The sequence below is a fragment of the Scatophagus argus genome, chromosome 4 (genome assembly GCF_020382885.2).
Source record: "Scatophagus argus isolate fScaArg1 chromosome 4, fScaArg1.pri, whole genome shotgun sequence".
Taxonomy (NCBI): domain Eukaryota; kingdom Metazoa; phylum Chordata; class Actinopteri; family Scatophagidae; genus Scatophagus; species Scatophagus argus.
Window position 1 is genome coordinate 20202880 of NC_058496.1, and position 19977 is coordinate 20222856.

The 19977-nt window shown below is 39.1% G+C and overlaps 2 protein-coding genes and 1 long non-coding RNA gene across 18 annotated transcripts in view; 1 reads left to right on the plus strand and 2 right to left on the minus strand.

Moving 5' to 3' along the window:
- Positions 1 to 19977, plus strand: part of LOC124057782 — a 1110263-nt gene that overhangs the window by 722655 nt on the left and 367631 nt on the right. The gene's annotated exons all lie outside the window — the stretch shown is intronic.
- On the minus strand, positions 437 to 11922 carry susd1 (sushi domain containing 1). Of its 11 annotated transcripts, none has more exons than XM_046386238.1 (20): positions 11072 to 11915; positions 10782 to 10922; positions 9669 to 9824; positions 9038 to 9190; positions 8495 to 8674; positions 7150 to 7329; positions 6835 to 7014; positions 6241 to 6420; positions 5953 to 6147; positions 5595 to 5774; positions 4580 to 4759; positions 3930 to 4094; positions 3358 to 3522; positions 3138 to 3232; positions 2772 to 2958; positions 2501 to 2594; positions 1193 to 1448; positions 1072 to 1111; positions 716 to 894; positions 437 to 561 (listed from the first exon to the last, which is right to left on the minus strand). In XM_046386238.1, the coding sequence occupies exons 1-19, from the start codon at positions 11124 to 11126 to the stop codon at positions 758 to 760; spliced, it is 2919 nt and encodes a 972-aa protein (XP_046242194.1). In that variant the 5' UTR covers positions 11127 to 11915; the 3' UTR covers positions 437 to 561; positions 716 to 757. The 11 variants fall into 11 exon arrangements, 6 of the variants coding, with proteins under 6 accessions (XP_046242194.1, XP_046242196.1, XP_046242195.1 ...); XM_046386240.1 differs by having other exon boundaries at positions 801 to 894; positions 11072 to 11914; XM_046386239.1 differs by having other exon boundaries at positions 5953 to 6132; positions 11072 to 11913.
- On the minus strand, positions 12618 to 19973 carry si:ch211-12e13.1. Of its 6 annotated transcripts, none has more exons than XR_006843160.1 (7): positions 19642 to 19973; positions 19038 to 19201; positions 18656 to 18898; positions 18288 to 18497; positions 17974 to 18081; positions 14024 to 16070; positions 12618 to 13833 (listed from the first exon to the last, which is right to left on the minus strand). XR_006843160.1 is itself a non-coding variant. In XM_046386300.1 (7 exons), exons 1-6 carry the CDS (start codon positions 19971 to 19973, stop codon positions 16036 to 16038), a joined length of 1092 nt encoding a protein of 363 aa, XP_046242256.1. In that variant the 3' UTR covers positions 12618 to 13833; position 16035. The 6 variants fall into 6 exon arrangements, 5 of the variants coding, with proteins under 5 accessions (XP_046242256.1, XP_046242255.1, XP_046242254.1 ...); XM_046386300.1 differs by having other exon boundaries at positions 16035 to 16070; XM_046386299.1 differs by having other exon boundaries at positions 12618 to 16070.

Below are 19977 nucleotides of genomic sequence, written 5' to 3' on the forward strand. Positions count from 1 at the left end.
CCACGTATTATAGTCAACTATAGTGGGTATTATACCAAAATAGGTATACCAGGATATACCGGACTAATAGGAATAAAAATCTCTCAGATCACATATTAAGAGCTATAGAAATTCTTCAAATCAAACTGATTGCCTACAGTAACACCTGCAGTTCTTCATACCTACCTACAGTAGTCCTGGGGTTGTTGTGTGGGGTCAGACTGATGTAAGTGACTGAGTGAGGGAAGCTAAACCTCAGGTTTAATACCATGTCTTGAACAAGGTTGATGAATCAACCACGTCTTTGCATTTGGAAACAATTTCTTTTCAACTTCTCTTCTTCTCTGCATTATTACTGATGATAGGATTGTATCAGAGGGTTTATCAAACATCAAATCGAAAAAGGTCGCTTGTCATTCCAATGGCATGTTCAAACATCCACTAAGTACACATCAAGTAGTTTCTGAAAAAAAAAGTTTTATTCTGTAAATTTACAAAATGTACAGGTAGAAGGTTTAATTTTGTCATACTGAAAACAAGATTGCTGATTTCACTGAAGAGTGTCATGTCTTCTTGAAAAACCTGCAAAAGAACACACAGGGAAACCAGGTCATTAAATTACAAAATAAAAATGACCATTTAATTTGCAAGCTCTGATTCCAATTCATAACTATTATGTTAGTATTGAACTTGCTGTCATTAAAGCTGAAATATCCAGTGATCACGCATTTCTTACATTTCTTTGTTGTGTTTTTATGTCGTTTCACACATAAAGACATTAACGGGGTGGATAATGTACTGTGTTCTGCTGTCTTCCATACCAGATGAAACTGTATCGACCCAAGATGACCAAAGCAACCAGTCCTACTGATGCAGCAGCAAACAGAGATGAAACCCTCAGAACATATGATGTTCCTGGAACAAGGAAATACTGACTGAGTAACTGGTACTTTCTACATTTGCATGTTTTTGTATTTGTTGCCCTCTGGCACAAACTAAGACTGTTGCAACTAGGTAAAATTTTCCAAAATCCGAAAGTCAAAATTTCATAAATTACACTGTGGGGTTTGAGTCATTTAGCCAGTAAATTACCTCTTACTTTGGCCCACAGGACACAGGAACTTTTTAAATCCTAGAGAAAATGTTCACATAATTTAATTGTAAAGTCTCATACAGTTTGCAAGTCAATACATTTTTATACTGTTTCACCTACCGTTTTCCACTGACTGACGGCTCGTAAAATGATATAATAGTTCCTGCCGTTCTCCAGTGGGGCATTAAAGAAGCCCCCATGGTAGAGGCCATCCCCCACAGTAAAGTTTATCTCTGTCTCGACATGCCTGACATCGATCTGGGCAGTGATGTACTCTGATGAGGACTTTATTTGGCTTGATGTGTCTGAGCTCACAGGAGAGGAGCAGTCAAATATCATAATCCCCTCTACAGGAATCACAAACACCTGGTACAAACTGCCAAATGAAGAAGAAGAACAACAACAACAAATCATTTATTTTGCAAAGGTCTTATGCAACATTTTGATTTGAGCATAGAACAGAATAGCACAGAATAATTTGAGCAAAGAGGGATTTTTTTTGTAGATGTGTTTTTTTGGATACAGTGTGATCCCATGTATGCAAATCAATTCTGAGCCCTGTCACTTATCACTAGCTGCATGATAATTCACAAATGGCAAATGTTTAACTCCTGAGAACATCATTAAGATAACATGATACGTGCATGAATGTGATTCAGCCCTCATCATAGGCTGACCAATACTTGGTTTTGTGGTCAATAGTGTTGGAAAGTAACTGAGTACATTTCTCAAGTAATATACTTGACTACGTATTTGAGGTGCTTGTACTTTGCACCTTCATAGTATTTCCATTTTCTGCTACATTATACTTCTACTCCACTACAATTCAGAGGCAGATGCTGTACTCTTTACTCCACTACATTTCTTTGGCAACTTTAACTATTTACATTACAGATTTTATTTGATAATACAAAACATAATTAACAAATAAACTAGGCTGTAATACTGTAGATTAAGATAAAACTTTAACATTCACAATCTACACCAGAACATAAACTATATAACATAGTAAATCTATCTTTACGAGCTTCACCGTTCAGTGTGTTCAGAGATGAACAAATAAATGCATCAGTAATTGTAATCCAACAATATATTTATTTAATATTATTCTGAAATACGTCACTCTGCATAACGAGTACTTTCACTTTCAAACTCTATATTTTGAGGCTAATACTTTAGAACTTTACTCAAGTAAAAATTTAAATGCATAACTTTTATTTGTAACAGAGTTGCATGATCTGAGCACTTCTTCCACCTCTAGTGGACAATACTCTTAGATTTTTTTTTTTAATCTATAGCATAAATTGTTATTTTATTCTACCAAATTGACTGATAGTCACCTTACTGACCTGTTCCTTCAGTGTGTTCAACTGCCTGCCACATATGAGTGTGATGCTGAACCTTGCTTCTTGCCCTCTTGGTCATTACCTTATTGGGTCCAGTGTGTTGGGTGATCTGTGTAGCCTCAGCGTTGGTACAGGAGTCTCAAATTCTCTGTAGTAGACAACTGGTGCTGGAGGTACTATCAGTGTATGATACATAATGCACAAAGCTCAGTATACAGAAGACGGCCTCAAATTAAATATATCAGTCCTAAATATTTACAGGAAGTTGATAACAGCAAGTTTTACTTTGAAGGAAAGCAGGAAAACATTTTCCAAAATAGAGATAAATGTAAGAGTTTACTGTACAAGGATACCTGCTAAACTAGTGTTGGTGGTGATGGTGGCTGTGAATCTAGCAGTGACTGCTGTGACTGAGATGCTGTAGTTTGTGACGGGAAGCAGGTTCAGACAGAGCTCTAGCTGGTCAGCCTTGGAGCTCAGGAACCGCTTCCTTTTATCACCAAAGGATCTTTGGTAGTCTCTGGATCCTGTGTACGTCACCTGGTGACACCAAATCTAGCATTAGTCATAAATGGAGTTTGATAATTACATGAAAAATGGCAAACTGGCTATACACATTCATGTATAGTGAAAGAATAAGGTTAGGCCTTCACTGAAAGCACCTATGTTCTGTGCTGGCAAATAAGTAGACATAAGTGGACAATGAACTGTCCTGTTACCTTGTAAACTTCTGTGTCCTCCTCATACTTCTCTGCTGTCCAATGCAGACATTTTTCATTGATGACAAAGAGGTCACTGATAGGTGGCTTGATTTCTGCAGAAGATAAGGGAATGAAAAGAGAGTGATGACAGGCCAGCTCTTCATGTTTTATGGGTCATTTCAAAGTATTATAAGATATTCCCAATGGGGTTACATTCACCTGCTATGTTCTTACTTACCTATGCACCTCAGGGTCGCTTTCTGCCACAGCCCGGAGCTGCCACACACAGACACGTTGCTGCCCCTCCAGCTGTGATATCCATCCACACAGCGGTGGATCACAATGCTTCTGTTGTGCCACACCACCTCTGAGTTGGAGAGGAAGGGAACCGGGCCACATTTAGCTGGAAAACAATGACCCTGATTGGTTAATTCACTGATTGCAAGTATTAGGATCAAGGATCATTATTATATGAAGTATATTCCACACTATCTTTGTTTTGGTTCCCAGTGCCTTCCACTGGAAGAGTCATCAGGTGGTAAAAGTTATTGCTGAGTGAAGCTGAATAAATCACATTTGTTGTTTACTCAACATTCATTCAGCAGTGGATGGCAAAAACAGAAATAAATTAAACAGCACAGCTCGAGATAATGTGATGGTTACAGAATATTATAATTTACCTCAAAGCCTGCAGAAGATAAGGGAATGAAAAGAGAGTGATGACAGGCCAGCTCTTCATGTTTTATGGGTCATTTTAAAGTATAAGATATTCCCAGTGGGGTTACATTCACTTGCTATGTTCTTACTTACCTATGCACCTCAGGGTCGCTTTCTGCCACAGCCCGGAGCTGCCACACACAGACACGTTGCTGCCCCTCCAGCTGTGATATCCATCCACACAGCGGTGGATCACAATGCTTCTGTTGTGCCACACCACCTCTGAGTTGGAGAGGAAGGGAACCGGGCCACATTTAGCTGGAAAACAATGACCCTGATTGGTTAATTCCCTGATTGCAAGTATTAGGATCAAGGATCATTATTATATGAAGTATATTCCACACTATCTTTGTTTTGGTTCCCAGTGCCTTCCACTGGAAGAGTCATCAGGTGGTAAAAGCTATTGCTGAGTGAAGCTGAATAAATCACATTTGTTGTTTACTCAACATTCATTCAGCAGTGGATGGCAAAAACAGAAATAAATTAAACAGCACAGCTCGAGATAATGTGATGTTTACAGAATATTATAATTTACCTCAAAGCCTGCAAAAGGCACAAAACATCAAGACAGGAATATGCAAGCAAGCCTCTAACCACAACTGAAACAATATAGAACTGAACAATCATCAGATAAATCAAAACATCAACAAAAACAAAACAATAACATGTTACAAATCATCTTGATTACTGACTCTTTCACAGTTGGATACATGCATGTCCATGTACAGAGATTATCACTGTACCTTTGCACTTTACAGATACTTTCCCCCACTCTGCTGATAGTAAACATGTTGAAACATTATTTCCACTCTCCTGGTAAAATCCATCCATACACTCATACAGCACCACACTTCCTGGTCTACTGGTGCCATCCCACAGGAGGTTAGTATGGGGGAGGTTTAGAGGGGTACCACAGCTTATTTCTGCGCACAGACATGGATAAGCACAGACTGTGTGTACTATTAACAGGCATACAATATGTTATGAAGAAGAACACAAAGAGCACAGTCCAGTTCTCCATGACAGCTGGACAGGAGATACAACAGAAAGGGAACAAGAAGAAAACTCTCTGGATATATTCTATGTGCACATCACACTTGTGATGTGCTTCATGTGCAAACAATAAATCCTCATATATATATATATATATATATATATATACTGTATATAAAAGTTTATAGAGTACCCTGTTGGCACCTCACTCAGGCATTTACAAAGCATGGCAATAATACTTACATTTTTAAGCAAGAGTTTGACATCTTGGGGGATACACTCGCTTCAGTTTCATGAAAAGTTCTATACCACTCTCATGTCTCTACAGGAATTATGAAGGTAGAGCTGACATGCAGCTCAATTTAAGCACTAAGACTGAAATAGTCCAACACAGCTTCTGTACAATCACAATGCGTCATTTTTACACTTCATTTTTGCCTGAGTTAAACAACAAGATGCAACATCTTAATTTGTGGACTTTTAAGGTGCTGGTAGATTTCTTCCCATTTAACAGAGCCAGGATAGCCATGTCCCCCATTTCCTTTCTTTATGCTAAGCTAAGCTAACTGACTGCTGGTTGTAGCCTTAAATTGATCAGACAAATATGAGAAAGGTACCAATCTTCTCATCTTACTCTCAGCAAGAAAGCAGATAAGCACATTTTCCAAAATGTCAAACAATTGCTTGAAATTGTTTTGTTTAAAACTGCAATATCCTGAAATTAAAACAGTGGTTTGTCAATATATCTGCCATCAAACATTGCACCTTCACAACATAGATCAATATCCTCCCACAATCCATTTGCTCCACATACAGAGTAGTTTCTCAGGCTCCTTGTGTAATATCCTTCCTCACATTGGTAATACACCACACTGCCAATGTGTGATGTGCCGTCCCACAGCGTTTTAGCATGAGGTTTAAAAACAGGCTTTTGACAGTTGATTTCTACAACAAAAAGACGGAAAGTCATTGTAGGCCACTGGTAGCTGGACAGATGTTAAATGATGACAACAACATTCATACTGTTTAACTACAGCATGCAAATTATGATGTATTGGGATTGCATTAGTACTTATATTTGAGGCAGGTAACCCAATATTGTCTCAACTAATTTCATTATCACCTTGGCAGAGCAAAGAGGCTGCATCCCATTCTCCAGTGGCAGTGCAAACAGATACATTTCCATCTCCAACATTGTGATATCCAGAGATACACTGATAAACCACCTGAGAGCCCACAGTGGAGACATTATTCCATAGCACGACTGAATGAGGGATGGGAAGGGGCACACCACAGTCAACTTCTACAAGAATGGAAACTGTATCATTTAACTGAGTGGAATCAGTCAACTGTGGACAACAGCAATGGAAAACAACCACAACATTAACAACATTTTGTAACAAGTTATTACCTTTGCATGAAATGTTGGCTTTTGTCCAATAACCATTTTTTGTACATAGTGATATGTTTTCTCCTTCATTTTGATAAAATCCTGTTTTACAATAGTAAGTCACTGTGCTTCCAGGATTGGACCTGCCATTCCATACTTGTCCAGTGTGGGGCAGTATAGCAGGATTCCCGCATGAAATCTCTGGGACAAGAAATGATAGATGCACAGTGGGTGGGTGGGGGGGGGGGTACACAGAATTTCAAAGAAGTAAGTAAAAACAATACATGTTGAAAACACAAATTAAACATTTAATTTTAATGAATTCTTATTAATTTGATGAAATAGGTGGTTATGTTCACATCTGCCCTGCACACAGGCACTCCTTGCTACAGTCACACAGGTGATTTCACTTGTGCTGGAAAGTGTGGCCATGGTCAGACTAATTATGATAAGTGAAAACACCTGTTTGGATGTGGAAAATCCTTCAAAGAAGTCATAATTTGTTTCCTAAAACTAGCAAAATAAGACATGAGAGAAAATGCTACAAATAATTTCCTGCCTTTTCATATCTGAAAAGAAAACAACTTCAGAAGTTTCATTCACTGTTTGAATTACCTTGGCACGACAGAGTTGGGGGGGTCCACTGACCGTTCTCATTACAGATTGATACAGTATGTCCTCCTTTGTTATAAAAGCCTTCTTTACAAAAATAGAGTACCTTGCTGCCCGGGACTGAATTATTATTCCACACATGCTCAGTGAATTCAATTATAGGAGGGCGTCCACACAAGGTTTCTACAAAGAATAACATGCACCAAGAACCATGTAATTTGAACACAATCAAGAAATTCAAAGTTCAAGGAGAAAAAAGTTGACTGTGTGTGTCTTAGTTTGTTTTTCAGAAATCATGTGATAAAACAGTGACTGTACCTTGACAGAGCACAGATGGTCTCTCCCAATGTCCAGCAGCAGTACAGATGGATACGTTGCCCTTTCCAACATTATGATATCCAGAGTTACACTGATAAAACACCTTAGTGCCCATCCTTGAGCTCTTATTCCACAGCACATGAGAGTGAGGGAGGGCAGGGGGAGAGCCACAGTCAACCTCTGAGAGTCAAAGCAGTAACATGCTGCATGATTTCACCAGGAACCGATCAATGATTTATGATCCCTGTGCCCCTGAAACTGGTTAAAAACTAACTAAAAAGGCTGTGCTGATATCAGTGAGAGATTCATCATATGTCATCCTCTTTAGTCTGTTTTAAAACAATAGTCAAAGTAACATCAAACTAAAAAATACAAAAAACAAAAAACATTTAGTTACTTATTAAGGCTTTAGCATTCAGCAAGTCTAAGAGCCACAAGTCATGCTAGAAGCTCAGTGAGACTTGTAGCACCCAATAATGTAATAATTTCTTTAAAATGCATTAAAACTTGTACTTAACTTGATTGGAAATTAAATAAAACCCAGTAATATAATAAAAACCAAACCAAAACCACAACCCAATAATAAAATAAAATATCCTGACTAATATTGTAATAACATTACAATAACAATAACATTTTACTGATAATGTAACACCTGCCGTTTTCATTGTTTGCTTGTGTAACACTGGGCATCTTACGCAGCTTTTGTCATCTTCTGGTGGTTTCTGGTCTAATGGATCATCCTTGTGTACCAACCAATTAGCATGGGTATGGTTGGTTTCATTTAAAATCACATTATTGGGTTTTATTACATTTTTGATCAGGTTAAGTGCAAATTTTATGACATTTTTGAGATGCTAATATAGATGGTACGCTAACACATGCATAATAAAACTGACAATGCTAACAATATAATGTCTGGTGTCATGTTTAATATGTTCATTATATTAGTTAAATGTGTCAGCATGCTGATATTTGTTATTTGTTAGATAAAAAGTTAAGCGATCATCAAAACTGAGGGAAAAATTAATGTAGCAAATTTAATGGCAATCCATCCACTAGCTTTTTTCAAGGTGGACCAAAATGTCAGAGCCATGCTAGCATGACTCAGCGTACTTGTTACAGTTCTATTATAATAGAGTTTATCAAGATAAATGTAATGATTTATCCAGATGTAGATTGAGATCAGATCAACCATGCCTGTGTGTTTCACACTCCCCTTCTAAACATTTATCTGACAGTCAGAAACTCCTGAAAACATGCAAGAACAGATGAATGTGCATTAATACCTTTATAAGGTTAGAAGAGTAAATAAGAATTGTGGAGAGGGCTTGTGTTTTGTTACCTTCACAGATCATGCTGGGTCCTCTCCACAGTCCATCAGCTCCACACACAGAGCTGTGGTTTCCACTCCTCCACACAAAGCCTTCGTCACAAGCAAAAATGGCCACACTGTTGTATGTGGTCCCTGTGACTGAGAGCAGGACTGTGTCCTCCACTGAGGTAGGCTGGCCACAGTCAACCACTGGGACAAGTGGGAGAGGGACACACAAACCTTAAGTTTTCAGCTTTTCGCCCTCTGACTACACCAACTGCATCTAAAAAGGTGAACTGAGTTAGACTGTATTAACCATTACAGTATCATTTGAATGGAGCAACACAGACAACATATAATGTAGAAAAACCTTTGTAATGGTCTGAAAGTCTATCTAGCTTCCTGCCCCCTGCTCGATTATCTGGAGCTGAGCCCCCAAAGCTATATTACATGCTAGTTGTAAGTAGATTTCGAGTATGTTGGGAGGTATTCATATTCATGCTGGAAAAATGACTAAACTAAGATACTCAGTATGCCAGTTTGCTTATTCAAGTCCCATTCATGTGGTTTTACCTTTGCAGGAAGCTTTGCCGTGGTGAGGGTGAAAGGGCTCTGTTCCGTTTTGGACTTGGTAACCCAGCTGGCAGCTGCAGTCAAAACTGCCCTCAAGATTCCTGCATTGACCTCCGTCTCCACATATGCCTGTGATGCTGCACTCATCAGTGTCTGCCCAACCAAGGATAAATGAGCATGTGACATAAAAACAGTAATTTGCCTACATTGTCAGGCTTGTTTTACAGGTAGAGGTCCAAATTGTAATTTCAGCCTGCTGAAATTGTCTTCACTCTGCACTGATTTATTTACTTTAGAAGATTTTATTACTTTCCTGAAATTAATAGTTGAGCTTTAATACAAGGTATCCATGTGTGCTGGTGATATATATTATAACTGAAACAAAATGTGTAACATTATATATAGGACTACATGGTTGAAAAATGCCCATATCGTTTTTATGACTTTCTAATTTATGTTATATTTATAGTGTCATTTTATATATTTTCATTTATAATTATTATTTATTATTTGAATTTAATGTAGGATTTTATAAATATAATTATGTTTCACATAGCTATCTTGATGCCTTACTTCATGGTCTTCTTTATTTGTTACAGCCTTGAACAGCCCTGTGAAAAAACAGACTCACCCTGGCAGTGTGTTCCATCATTTGGTATGAAGAAGGCCATGTTGTTAGAAGGTCTGTATCCAGCCAGGCAGGTGCAGTAGTAGCTGCCATATGTGTTGTGGCAAGTAGTGTGTTGCCCGCAGATCTTGCTGGATCCTATCTGACACTCATCTTTATCTGGAGGAGAAAAATGATTATACTTCAGCATAAAAATAGCTGCTGAAATTGTTAATGCTTTTCCTTCTATGATGGGTCAAAATGTCTATGCCTGGGGTTCTCAGCCTTTTGTAACTTAAGACCATGTTCCACTGCATCCCAGGGAACCTAGCTAAGTAACAGTTGCTAAACATGTTTGTCTTTGGTGTATCTGATGATGTGCTGTGATTACAGTGATGATGTTGTTCAGATGTAACAGGTCAGGTAACAGAGCATTTTAATTCAAAGTGTATTTATTGAATTGCATTCTTACCACTGTCCCCGTGGCAAACTGGATGGTTGGTAGAGAATAGCTGGTTTATTATACATTAATGGTGCCCAGAGGATGTATCCCACTGACTTGTAGCTAATTAATAAATGTTAGCATTTTAACATGCTAAACAAAGATGCTTAAAACGACTAACATTTGTTTATATGCATCACCATTGTCTATATATTACTAAGCTGATATTAGCATTTGGCCCAAAGTGCTGCTGTGCTTGTGTACAGCCTCACAGAGCTGCTAGCGCCACTGAGATGTTACCACCTCATAAAGTTGATATGACACATTTGTTAGCAGACAGCGGGTTATTCACAAGAGATTCATTATCATTCATCTGGACTTGTGTTTGTTTTAAATGTGTCAATCTGTCCAATATTCACCTTCTGCTGTGCACCAACTGGTGAGGGTAATATCCGTGTCTGTGACTGACTTTAACTTAATGTTTTGAAGCAAAACATAATATGGCAGCCATCTGGCAACAAACTTTCTCATATTATAGTTAAACAGTACACTGAGATACGGTTCTCAAAACAACTGAAGCAAGAAATGGGCTCTGCAGTGACACAATATTGACTGAACCTTTTTGTCAGTCAATAGTCAAAAAAAAGTTGAGGTTGAGATGATGATATTTCTTGATTTTCTGAGTTTTTTCCTACCTTGACAGTAGGTTCTCCCATTTCCAACAAACCCATACTTGCAGTTACAAACTTTGCCAGAGCCGTCTGACTTGTCTTCACATGTGGCGTTAGCGTGGCAGGTGGCACACACATCCAGAGCCTGACCTTCTGCTAACATATCTGGGAAAATAGACAGAACACCCCACCAGTCTCTATCTTCATAGGGCTTTCACTCCTTCTCCAAAACATAACATAGAATGAAATATAAATTATTCTAAATAATCACCAAATGTGACCAATGGGACAAAGTCTGTCATCAGAATGCTCACCTGCAATCACACAGAACAGAAAAACCACGATCATTGTTCTGTTTTTCTTGTCCATCCTCTCTGAGAGTCCGTCGTGCTCCTCACTTCACCAGTCACTCTACCTCTTTACTCCCATCTTCTTTTGTTGCCCTTTCTTATTTCCGTCTCGTGGATCATGTTGACACTGGGAGGACTTGATAACCAGGATTGAGAGGATGCAGTGAGTGGGTAAGCTGAGGTCACTCTGAGAAATGTCTCCTTTTCTCAATGATCTTTCTGCAGCTGGCGGTTTGGTGGCTTCATCTGTCATCCGCTGACACATTCAGTTACACTTCACATGTGTTGGCGATATGCTTAGTGCTCACTCTGGCATGATCATGCCGCTGTGGCTGATAACAGCTATATTTGGCCTAACGAACCTGCTGAATGATAAACATTGTGGCATGTTGTAAAACATAACATTGTCTTTTTGGATCACATTAACCACATCATTACTACATGCCTATAAACAGCAATTGTTTTTTGTTTTTTAACTGACAAACCACATGAAGTACAATTTAACATTAATTACAAACATTAATATTGTACATCAAAAATGTTATGAATATCATGATGCAGATTTTCTGTTTGTCAAATATGTTTAAATAGGTTATAACCTCGACTAAGTCTTTTTATAATCAACAAACAAACAACTGTTGCTTTAAGTCAGTGGAACCTACCACAGAGTCCTACCAGAGGGTGCTGTGGGAGGGGGAGATAAGTCTGGTGAACTGCTATCTCTGAGGCCAGCAGGGTCCATGATGGGGTCTCTCTGTCACTCAAACCAACAAGCTACTGTGTTACACCAGTGCCTACTGGACTGGACTGACTAACCCCAGTCTGTCTTTCAAAGCAGACAAAACGTTTTTATGGGCCCAAGTCTGACTGGAGCTGGATATGACACAACTAAATAAGTTGTAAAGTTGTTTCAACAATATTTCAACTAAAATTATCAAGGAGCTAAGGTTATTTAAATGTTAAATTAATATTATTTCATCTTTGGGCTTAAACATTCTTGTGGTATTTCTGCACTGCATGTCCAAGAGATCCCTGATTAGTGAAACAGCCACGGCATGAGTGTACTTCTTTTCCACTGGATTCAGTCGGATTATAGAACATACTGATAGAGTGAGGTTTAACAGAAAAGACTCTGCTCTTTGGTGGAGCTTTCAAATATTGTACGCATCAACATGGATTCTGTTGAAAGAACCGATCCCCTTTAATAAAAGCAGAAATTTTAATTAAAAATCCAATGAGTGGGATTTAGTGTCATCTAGCAGTACTTGGTTTGTCCCATCTGGGCTACTGTAGATTCAACATATTAAGGGACCCATATAGAATTATTAGTGGTCAAAGAGTCCACAGGTTGTCTTTCAGCACTGCTGCAAACTGTACCAAGATGGCTGGGTCCACTCATTGCACAATACCCTGGCATAGTGATGCAATCAGTGTGCATCAATATCTGTTTTTTCAGTACAATTTTGGCACAGTGTGTACATAAAGAAAGTAACTAGACAAACAAATTTGGTAACTGGAGATATCTTTATTTGTTGTTAGCACCTGATCTTTCCAAACTTCTTGTGTTGCTATCACAAAGTCTGTCATTCAGATCAAATATTACAAGAACATGCAATTTTTTAGTTCAACATTTTATAATAAACTTCAGAGATATGTACAACTTAAAAAACATAATCTTAACCCACATGAAGTATTACACCTCTCAGCAAGTAGACACTTCATCATTATATAAATAGTTGAGTCTTAGAAAAATCTACAAGTGGCTAACTTCTGAGACTAAAGAAATATAGGTGTTTTTAATGTCCAGTAGTGGCTCTGTAAAATCAGTGCCAGATAGAAGTGCAGGAAATTTAAATAAAAGAGAAGTTGAATCAGAAAAGGAAATAAACCCACTGTATACCTAATTGTGCTCTGTACGTTAACAGGAACACATACTGTATATTAATATGTAGCAGTGTTTGTACCAGAGTTGTCCAGGACAGCTTCAAAGTCCTGATCTTGGACACATGTCTATGACTGCTACATGGTCATAGAATAGAGCAGGAACAGCAGCGTTTCCTTTTGTCTGCGGTCTCAACTTCCTCAGGAGGAGGCGCCTCAGGAGCAGGAGATTCCACCTTACACTCTGACAATGAGCCACTGGAGGTGGACAGCAGTCTCCCACACACCAGATCAGCAGCTTTTCCATCCATGATGGACAAGTCTGTCACCGTTTTCTCTCTTAGTGACATGTCTCCATCATCATCATCATCTATTAGCACAAATTCCTTGAGGTAAACCATTCCCACCCCGTGGAGGCTGTGGTTCTCTGCCGATTCCTCAGTTGTGTGAGCGTCCACAAAGGTCAGAGTTGACGTCTCTGTCAGGCTCTCGTTTGGGTCTGTGGAGTTGTCCTCTTGCCCAGAATAGGCCTGGTTGCTTGAATCCATCATCCACGTGGAGTTCTTTTGAACACTCTCGTCTTTCATGCTGTACCTCAGGTCCTGGCTGTTGGAGATGATGTCTGGAACAAAGGACGTCTTGCCTGGACCATCTCGGCTCATGACATGGTCTCTCCTGGTTTGTAAACCGTTTTCTGTAGCATGACCATTCCCAGGATGCATCTTAAAAGCCACCTTCTGGTAGTCATGGTGGACCTGCACAGTGCTGCTCCCTGTTGGGGATGAGAGAGGGATGCTGGCAATGTCGCCTTTTTCTTGCTTCTTCATGAATTTTCCCTTGCAGCACTGAGACAAAACAGAAAATTGGAAGTTAATTCTTGAGCTTTGACCACTGGGAAAAGGAGCTTTTGTGTCTCTGCTGCATGCACTGTGACACACTAATTTGACCTTTTGTATCAGACTATTGGAAGTAAATTAAAAATAGAAGATTACAACTGAAATAACTGTGACTGAATTGGCATTATTTATTACTTACTTCTATTGTGCTGCTTTCAATTTCACTCAGAACCACAAATGTGAACCTCATGATTGAAATAGAGGATATATCAGCAGGGTTAATCCACTGGGCATCATGAAGGTTTGTACAAAATGTGCCAATTTAACATGTACATGTTGACATATTTTACTGGATAGTGAAAAACCTAACCTCCTGGTGGGGATAAAGGAAAGGTCAGTGGATCAGTCATTATGGATTTATTCTAAGGGGTCCATGGATATCTCCACCCAATTACATGGCAATTCTTGGGACAGACCAAAATGAACTGACCAGTCAGCTGACATTGATATCCACAAAGCCTAATGGTCTGTGTCTGAAAAACAAACTTTTACAGCTGATTCAGAAAATGAACCATTCCAGGATATTTGAGACTGAAAATCATCACTTACTTGACACATTACTAAGTGTTGGGCCATTGAAGACCACCAGATCAGTTTCAGTGTTCCTTCAAAAGATATTCTACATTTGTCATGTTAATGAACACAAACACATTGTTCTAAAATCTCCTGTAGGTGTTCAATATAGCATGTGGTTCACCTCATTTTACCATTCATTCACAGCCCTGTATGGAAACATCTACATTTGTTATTACTTTGCACTATTCAGTTCAGTTTATTCCTTTAATTTTTCCCTTATGTATTGTTCATGTACAATCGCAACTAAGAGACACTATGTCAGACAAACTTATTCAGATCTCTTGCCCCTTGTATACAAGGTCCTATTGTTCAGCTGCAGTAAGGATATTATTTTTCACTAACGCAGTAACTGGGGCAGGTAATATAGTCAGTGCAGTGGAGTTGTTTTGTGAACAACAGTAAGAGAGAACAAGCTGTCATTTAGTAGTGGCCTCTCTGAATAAATAAATGAAGTACTTTTAAAAGAAGCAAAAAATAACTTAAATTCCCTGAGGATCAGCTCTTTGAAGGAGGAGACAGATGAACTCCTCTAAAGTGCTCTTACCAAGGAAGGAGTATGTGTGTGTGTGTGTGTTTCATCTCTGTAAAACACGAACACTTCACTCAAAGTGACTTCAGAACATAGATTAGGCAGAACGTCAGGTGTTTTCATACAGTAGAAATCTTTTATCTGCCAGAGCTACAGCAGCTAAATGTAATATTTCTGAAAACCTGATGTTTAAATTTTGATTTGTGCCAAGCAATTTAACAAAGAACACATCTGGGAGACAAGTTACATTAAGACCAATGAGCTATTTCCACTAAATACAGTTTTAAAAGAATACTTCAAAAAGAGCGTTTGGACTTTATGTTACTACATGCTGAATGCAGTGCACTCCACAGCTTAACAGACTGACCCTGTTACACTTGACTGACTCGTATGCATGACAGAATCGGGACTCTATAAATGAATAATAAAGGCAATGTACATGTTCCAGTGAGCGTCAGCATGCTCCACTCCAGCGTGTGGTGGTGACTGAGCAACAATAGAAGAAAAATAGTTGTGATGTAAACACATTCATTGCATTATCACTTGGATGGTGGCTGTTTTTGTCACAGCAGTGAATACAAGCAGCTTCAGCTGTGGCAGAGGGAGCTTAAACTGGCAGGACAGGAAAATTTGACAATAATTTCATCTGAAGTGTGTGATCTTTGTACACTCTAGACTTGTACCATATTTCTTTATCTGACAACTCTAATGTCTTGATCTTAAAAACCTAAAACTCACCTTAGTATGACAACTTTGAGTTGAAGCATTTTATATTTTAAGTTCATTTTGTGGTGTGCCATACGTAGAGCTCTATTCGTGAAGGATCATAGGCTTATCTTTTTGGCAGAAATAAATCAGTACAAATGCCAACAGCAGAAGCGTACAGTAATTACACAACATACAGTCCTGTCCTACGCACTAACTAAACTACTAGACTATTTATTAATGACAATAATGAGTCAATGGCTACAGGATCATACATACAGAAATGAACACTTTTCCTAAAAATCCATTTAAATTCAAATATTCAAAAACATTACTTTACCTTAAGCCTCCCACGGTCGACCTCCTCCCCAAGTCACTGGAATGAAAATCACATGGCAGAGGAGGGATGACCCAGTGTGTGTCTCATCTGTAGAACAGCTGGTGACACTGATTTTCGCCTCCGTCTGGATGTCTATAAACCCGCTCTTCACACCCACACTCCCCTCCTCCCTCTAAACTAAAACTACTCTGAGTGAGCGCGGGGAGGCATTCACTGATCACAAACAAATACTGCTTTTTTTTTGTTATTTCACATTCATACAGCTGCAAATATTATATTATTATATATAGCTGGAAACAAATACTAGCAGCAAAATATCAAATAAGACTTTCACTTTTGGGCTCTGTTCTCTATTTTCATTGAAAGAGAAAGGTAATATTAACAATTACAAAGAAAAACTAGTTGAGTGCTAATCTTGAATAAATCTGACCTCCAATCCTTTCCTGATGAAAAAGTCTTTTTTTTTCTCTTTGAAATAAATATATAAAATACAACCAGATTAAACCTCCATCCTTCCTCCCTTTTTTACACGAAAAGTCATCCTATGATATGAACTGTTGCAGTGGTGCAGGGATGCATGAAAAGCCACTTCTCTCACTTCCATACACTGAATGTGTCCCAATGAATAATACAAGACGACATACCTCCACATACATGAAAGCTGCAAGCAGGAATATTGGAGGGATCAAATATTGAAAAGTCTTCAGTCCCCATAGGGATGATGTCTGCTTTAGTACTAGTGTATAGTCAACCAGTAGACATGGAATCTGGCGAAGTACTCACGTACAGTAGATCTTTGAATCCTACAGCACAAAGCCTGGCTGATAAAACGAATCTTATCCGATCCCCAGTTATCTAACACTGTTCCCGATAAAGCCGACCACCGACCGACGCTGTATTTTAAGATCGGTCCAGCCTCACCATCCTTGGCGTTCTCATGGTATCACATCAGGGTCTGTATTTCTCTTGGAGAGGTTTTTGAAGTCCTTGGTGCATGCTAATCTTTGTCTCCTTTGTGCCCAGGTTCACTAACCTGCCCAGTCCTGCTCAGCTCCTGATTCTTTTTGGTTCAAATTTTGCTTTTGGAATCAGCTCTGGGAGCACCACATGCACTCCGCATGCACTCTGCCAACCAGATCTTCCACAACGTTCCCTTAGTTCAGTGACTTCTCTGTTAGACAGCCATTTTGATTTTTGTGTGTATTCTGAGTTTCCTTTTTCTTCAGTAAAAGGTAATTTCATTCTAACATCCTGTCTCAGAGCGTCTGCTTTTGGGTTTCAAATTCTGACTTACTTAACACTCTGCAGTTCAACAGAGGCATAATTAACTGATAGACCCAAATGAAATGAAGATATAATTTCATCAATAGTTGATTCACTTAAAACATGGTTTTATTATTAGTTTTGCTTGGATTTAAGCTGGGCTCTTTGACTCTTATTGTTTCAAAGAGAGAACAGAAGGCTTTTTAGGGAACCTTTTGATGTGTGACACAAGGAAAAGCACAGGTGTCAAAAAAGATTAATGGCTGAATTCCATTTAGCTGCTTCAGTTTCAGGATGCTGGTACAATTTAGTGACACACACAAAAAACAAACCACAGAACCTGACCTGTAGAAATGAAGATAAAAAGCAGGTCTCAAGTGTCTCGGCAAGTTGATTTATATTACGACTGCATTTACACTATGACTCACCAAGGATTAAATTAAATTAGCTTCTCATACACATGTTGATATGGTGCATTTATTTTACAGTGGGGATTTTTACAGCACAGTATTCAAACTCAGACATACCATAGCTAAATGCCAGAAAAGGTCACTGTGTTTACAATGAATATCAACATTCCATGTTAATCAAGATCGAGAAATCAGGCCCATCATGTGAGACATGTTGGTTCCGTGTTGCTGCATGAGGAAGTGGAGACATTGGGCACAAGACTCACCCTGGCTTTTGGTTGTCTCCCAGAACTTGATGGTCACTCTGTCTGGTACCGGCAGAGGCTCTTTAAACTGGGCAGTGATGTTGATAGGAGCTGTGATGACTCCAACCCCTGATGAGACACCAGAGCCATGAGAAGGTCTGACCTCTCTAATCACAGAAGACATTTTGACTTGCCATAGCAGGGAAGTGATGTGAAATGTATACTTACTACTTTTTTAAAATCCCCTTTAATGGTAAGCGTAAAGGCTTTCCCAGACTGGCTGCAGTTTAAATTGCCAATATCAATTAGTTTGGTCTTCCCATAAAATCTATTACCTTTGTGCTTTTCTATTTCAGCCAAGCAGACAGACAGCATCCAGAGATTTGGTGAAGTGTGCGATCTGCAGCCAAAGAGCCTGACTGGTAGATAGAGGAGCTGACAGGGAGAGAAGTCGGAGAAGGACCAGACACACTGCAGGTCTGCAGTCCTTGGAACTCTGAGCTCTACCTGCTTCACATTTTCTGGCATAGGCTCATCCGGTTGACCTGTCCCAACAAGGAAACATAACCAGAAAGAGCTTGAGTCTGCACGGGTTGGGAAAGCATTAAATATAACACTGCTGAGAGAAAGACATTCATTTAGGTTCCTGGTGTTAAAAGGTCAAAAAAACATTACTAGCAGAAATCTCTATATCGTTGCTCACTCTCATTTTCTTTCCTCATTAAACATCTGCTGGCTTTGCGGAGCTTGTTTTTGGACAGCAGTGTCAGAACGCTCTCCCACACTGGACATCCGGTGCGAGAAATGGCAGACAGACAAACGTCCACCTCCACCCCTGCGTCAGTCTGCCAGTACTCCAGGACTCGCACCTGCAACGTGAACAGGCCCTTCTTCAGTTCATCAACGGGTTGAAGAGTTTTCAAACTTTGATGCACACAAACCAGACCTGCAAAAATACGTCAAAATCATAAGAACACCTATAAAACACAAACATCAGGGCAGTGAGAATAAATCAAACATAATTCAAATACAATCAGCTTTTTTTTTTTTTTTAAATTGTTAAAATAACTTTCTGAATGTCTAACCTGCTGGGCTGAGCCTGAAATTTCCATCAGTCAGCACCATAAGCAGCAGCCTCTGACAGAGAAACTGTGGGAAGCACAGCGGGATGTCTCTGTACTCGGTGTCTGGATAATCCCACCCATAACCTGCAGCACTGCAGAACCTCCGCAACATGGGTGTCTCCAGCCTTATGGAGACAAATGCACTGACTTAAAATGTGGATGATCAAAGATGGTTCCCCTGTTTAACACATACACTATAAATATACTGTATACATACAATGTGCACATTATTTTTCTGTTATACAGTACTGACTTTCCAAGGAAATTTTAACCTACTTTTGAAATCTGAATTAGTTAGTTAGTTAGCAGTCTACATAATAGTGGACCAAAACAGAGATTTTCTTGTAAGAAACATTTTCCAGGGTTAAAAACTCTGTCACAAGATGACAAAAATAACTTTTCATTAGGGTTTGGAAGCACAAATGACGTGTTTTGGATGAGTAACTACCTTTTGCAGATATGTAATAATACAGCTGTTTTGTCCCATCAAACAGCTGTGATAGTTGCCTTTACAACTCATTTAGAGGAGGTCGAAAGAACTGAGCCAACTATAAATTAAACTCACCGGCACTTGAGGACCGTGTAAACAACTTCACACTTCGCTGTAGCTGGTGTGTACAAGCAGCCTGTCCTCCCAGTCAGCACTTTGCTCAAATATTTGATGTAAAGATATACCAAACTTGGAAGTCTCTCGTTGTTGAGTACATTTGTCTTCAACAACATATGAGAACAGTATATGTACACATAAAGTAAATACGCACTACACACGGTGAGGGAGGCAGCCATGTAACTCTGCGCGTTCCCCATTATTGTTTTTAATAAATTTTTATAAAACAACAAAGCGAGTCTAACAGAGACATTAGTATTCTCTATCACCCCAACTTCAGTCGGGACCATAAAG

Coding starts and splice junctions, on each gene's coding strand:
- susd1 (XM_046386238.1), bottom strand. CDS start 11,126: ATGGACAAGAAAAACAGAACAATGATCGTGGTTTTTCTGTTCTGTGTG. Junction 4,760..5,594: donor TATTGATCTATGTTGTGAAG/GTGCAATGTTTG, acceptor GTCTGTGCGCAG/AAATAAGCTGTGGTACCCCT. Junction 3,523..3,929: donor AGCGACCCTGAGGTGCATAG/GTAAGTAAGAAC, acceptor ATTGTTTTCCAG/CTAAATGTGGCCCGGTTCCC.
- si:ch211-12e13.1 (XM_046386297.1), bottom strand. CDS start 19,973: ATGGTCCCGACTGAAGTTGGGGTGATAGAGAATACTAATGTCTCTGTT. Junction 18,498..18,655: donor AATGAGGAAAGAAAATGAGA/GTGAGCAACGAT, acceptor TTGTTGGGACAG/GTCAACCGGATGAGCCTATG. Junction 18,082..18,287: donor TGAAATAGAAAAGCACAAAG/GTAATAGATTTT, acceptor GTGTCTCATCAG/GGGTTGGAGTCATCACAGCT.